Below are 3,836 nucleotides of genomic sequence, written 5' to 3' on the forward strand. Positions count from 1 at the left end.
GAAAAAAAATTTATAAAGTATCAAGGGATCATGAGGGAGGGACAGATAGTGGGGGAGGAAGGAGAAAAAAATAAAGAGCTGATACCAAGGGCTCAAGTAGAAGAAAATGTTTTGAAAAGAATAATGGCAACATATAGACAAAGGTGCTTGACACAATGGATGGATGTATGGATTGTGATAAGAGTTGTATGAGCCCCCAATAAAATGATTTTTTTTAAAAAGCGGCAAAACTGAAAAAACAAAACAAAACTGGAAATGGGTAATGGTGATGAACATCATTAATATCACTGAAATGTAAATCAAATAATGTTGAAATAGCAAATGTTTTCCTACATTCCTTGTATATATTTACCGTGATAAAGAAAAACTCAGTTTATGAACGATCTTACATTATGGAACACAGAAGTATGTGGTTTATCTTGCTATGACTCTCAGTAGATGCTTTTCATTTCAACAATAGTAACGATCCCATTAGGAAATAATGGGTCCTCTGGCAGAGGTTGACAGAGAAGTTTCCCGGAAGCACCTCTGTACAGCAGATCTGGCCCTTCAGGAGCAGTGTGATAGGTAGATTTATTGTGCCAACCTGGCCAACAGGAACATGTGGGATTAATAAAGTCACAGTATGATTGGAGGGCAAAGAGAGAAATGGCTCAGCAAGGCCGTCCCTCTCTCTCTTGCTCTCTGGAGATTGGACTAGCATGCGGCTGCTTTAACTAGTTCTCTGTCCAACTTGTGAGCTACACTACCTGTGGGACAGCTAACCCATGGATCGTGCTGCCAGAGCTTGAAGAGCTTGAAGTTCCTTCGAGACCTGCTTCACCACACTGATGTATACATCACTTGAGCTTGAGGCTGGCTGGTGGATCTTGTCCTCTTGCATTGCTTGAGTTTGATATCACATCTGGGCCTGCTTTGCTAAGCTCCTGAGCTGCTTGCTGACTGTTGGTGACCAGCCCTGTTGTTTGCTGCCTGTGCCTGGACTGCCTGCATTGCCCTAGGGGAGACTCAGATGTCTGCTTCCTTGACCTTGGACCCAGCAGCCCTCCTGAGTTGAAGGACTTCCAGTATATTAACTGTCCCATGGAAGTGAGTTGAACTGAGCCCTCTATACTGCTATGTGAACTAACTAGCACTTATATTCCTTCATGCTCTCTCTATATAAAATCATAAGTGTCCTGGTTTTGTTTCTCTAGAGAGCCCTGTCTAACACACACAGCACCAGAGGGTTAGGGCGTGGCCCTCTAGGCCAGTGCTTCCCAAAGCAAAACCTTTTAAGCTGTGCCAAAAAGGTCCTGGGGTTCAGAAATGCTAACCATGAATACCCTATCCTTGGAGACTCAGAATGTCAGCATACCAAAAGCTCTGAGAAGTTTGACAGTCAAGACATCAGCTCACCTAAATACTTCCTTAAGTCACAGGGCCGCAGGAAGGCCTTTTCAAGGAGGTCTATCACTCTCCTGTAGGTATGGTGTTCTTTAGAACACATTTTGGGAAACACTGTTTAAGGCAACCATTCTCATTTAATAGAAACTGTGACCCAGGGATGTTTTAGCATGATTATTCTCAGCTCCATGTATCTTCTTGGTCACAAGATCTAGACTCTAAACACAATTATCTTGGCTTCCAGGGCAGGAACAATCTAACTGGGCAGCAGCTCAGATGATAATCAGATGATTCAGTGAACATCATCATCATGTATGTAGCTTGATGTTGATCCACCCAATTCTGTTTTTCAAATGTACATCACATGCCAACATGTTTTTCATTTCTTTCTTCTTTTAATAAACCTCAAACCTTAAAGAAATGCGCTTCATTGGGATGCCAGCACACACAGACATGAATTTCTTACCAACTATTCCTCACAATGTCATAAATCCAGAAAGAATTTCTGACATTCTCTTCCCTCTTTTCCTTGTCTTTGCTGAGTCCAGATAAGACATGTATTTCATTCAATTCTGGATCAATGGTTGCTCTCTGTGTGAATCCTGTCATTGGAACTATAAATGAAAGAGAAAGTTAGAGAAGACACTTCACATTAAATAGTATACTAAATAGTGTACACATTAAATAGTACTTACTCTTTACATCTTTCTGTATACAGTTGACATGTTTCTGTTTGTGCTTTATTGTCTAAGTAAAGGCATTCAATTGGGTAGGTTATAACAAACTATGGCTAAAATGACAAGGAATGGAGTTTCAGAACATTTTATTGTGCTCAAGAAGAACCTTTACATGGAACAAGAGAAGCTCACATAAATTGCTGAACTATTTATAGAAGGAATAAATGAATGCCAATACGCAGAAAGAAGCTAAAGGGAAGGAAGGGGTAGAAAGAGGTATACAATGTCATAATTTTTAATATGACATCTCTATCATATAAAGGTATCTTCGGAATCATATCATAATACCATAGAAAAAAAGGTAATAATTAGCTGACTTATATTCTGGGTCAGTTCTACTATCATACTATATATAAGACATTTAATCTTGACCTGAAAAATGAAAACAATAAGAAGTGAAACACAGATTTGTTTTACAAGGTCAGAATCATTTAAAATACCTGTACATGACATATACTGACAAGGATATCATTCCCAAGAAAAAAGGAAACAAATTTGGGGCTATAGTATGACATCTGGTTTCAGTGGTTTTCCAACTCCCCAAATTTAATGATCCTTTATTTTTCCAAACGAATCCATTAAACACATGATGCCCAATATGCATTAACCAGTAATTCATGGTCATATAGTTAACTCTTCAGGTAAGTGTTCTGAGAAACTGCTGTTTCCCAAGGGCTACACTATTTCCCATGCCCATCCTCACTATGTGCAGGTTCAAATTTCTTCACACACACCCCCACCGGCTGTTTCCAATGTATTGATTTTTATCATATCCATCTTATAAGTGAAGTGGCATCTCACGGTGGTTTTTATCTATAATGTTAAAAACAATGGCTTGTTCTATATGACCTCAACAGCATTAAAGGCACTGGTACTGATGCTAATAAGGCCCTGACCTCTGGGCCTCCCCAATATATATATTATCAAGAATAGTTAGGTTTTAGGTCAACTTGGGTCAACTAGGGTTTTCCCATGATATGAGCTAATGTAGTATAGTGAATTCCATGCTGGGATCTTCTGTGAAGCAGCCAACCAGTTTTGGGGTTATCAGACTTCCTTAATATAAAAGGTTTTTTTTTTATTTGTCTTGTAAACTTGTGAATCTATATGTGTGAGTAGGATAGAGTCCTAGAGAAGTAATAATTGCTGAGCATGAGTATGAATCTAGGAAAACTAGAGGTTGTAAAAAAAGGGAATGGAATGTAAAAAGGTTGACATCCTAGGCATTAGGGAGCTGAAATGGATTAGAATTGGCCATTGTGAACCAGACAACCATAAGGCCTACTACGCCAGTAATGTCAAACTGAAGAATACTGCAAAGAGCATTTAAGATTTCTCTTTTAAGTACAAAGCTGTCCGTGTCAGCACCCTATCCACGTGCCTAAAAGGAGAAGCCGTTAGACACGACTCTTACTCGAACGCACGCACCAACCACTAATGCCAAAGATGGCCATATCCAAGATCTTCTCCAGCTGCTGCAGTCGGACACGGGCCAGAGATGCTTTCAAGACGTATTGCTAATTACTGGTGATGGGAATGTGAAAGTTAGAAACAAAGAAGGATCAATAGTTAGAAAATACAGCCTTGGCAAGTGAGTTAGTTAATTGTGCCAGCCTGGCCGATAATCACATGTGGTGCTGGTTGAAAGGCGGAGGGATAAATGGGTGGTGAAGCCCGCCTTTCTAGTTCTCGGGTCTCTTGTTTTGTGATGGT

General features: G+C 39.9%; 1 protein-coding gene across 1 annotated transcript in view; it reads right to left on the reverse strand.

Moving 5' to 3' along the window:
- The window catches only part of MKLN1 (muskelin 1), a 123,645-nt gene that overhangs the window by 24,476 nt on the left and 95,333 nt on the right, over positions 1-3,836 (reverse strand). Inside the window, exon 13 of the mRNA XM_045288776.1 lies at positions 1,853-2,000. Coding sequence (XP_045144711.1) covers positions 1,853-2,000 — 148 coding nt within the window. The remainder of the gene's footprint in view (positions 1-1,852; positions 2,001-3,836) is intronic.

This window comes from Echinops telfairi, unplaced genomic scaffold (assembly GCF_000313985.2).
Source record: "Echinops telfairi isolate 266 unplaced genomic scaffold, ASM31398v2 ScPeMD7_23;HRSCAF=83, whole genome shotgun sequence".
Taxonomy (NCBI): Eukaryota; Metazoa; Chordata; class Mammalia; order Afrosoricida; family Tenrecidae; genus Echinops; species Echinops telfairi.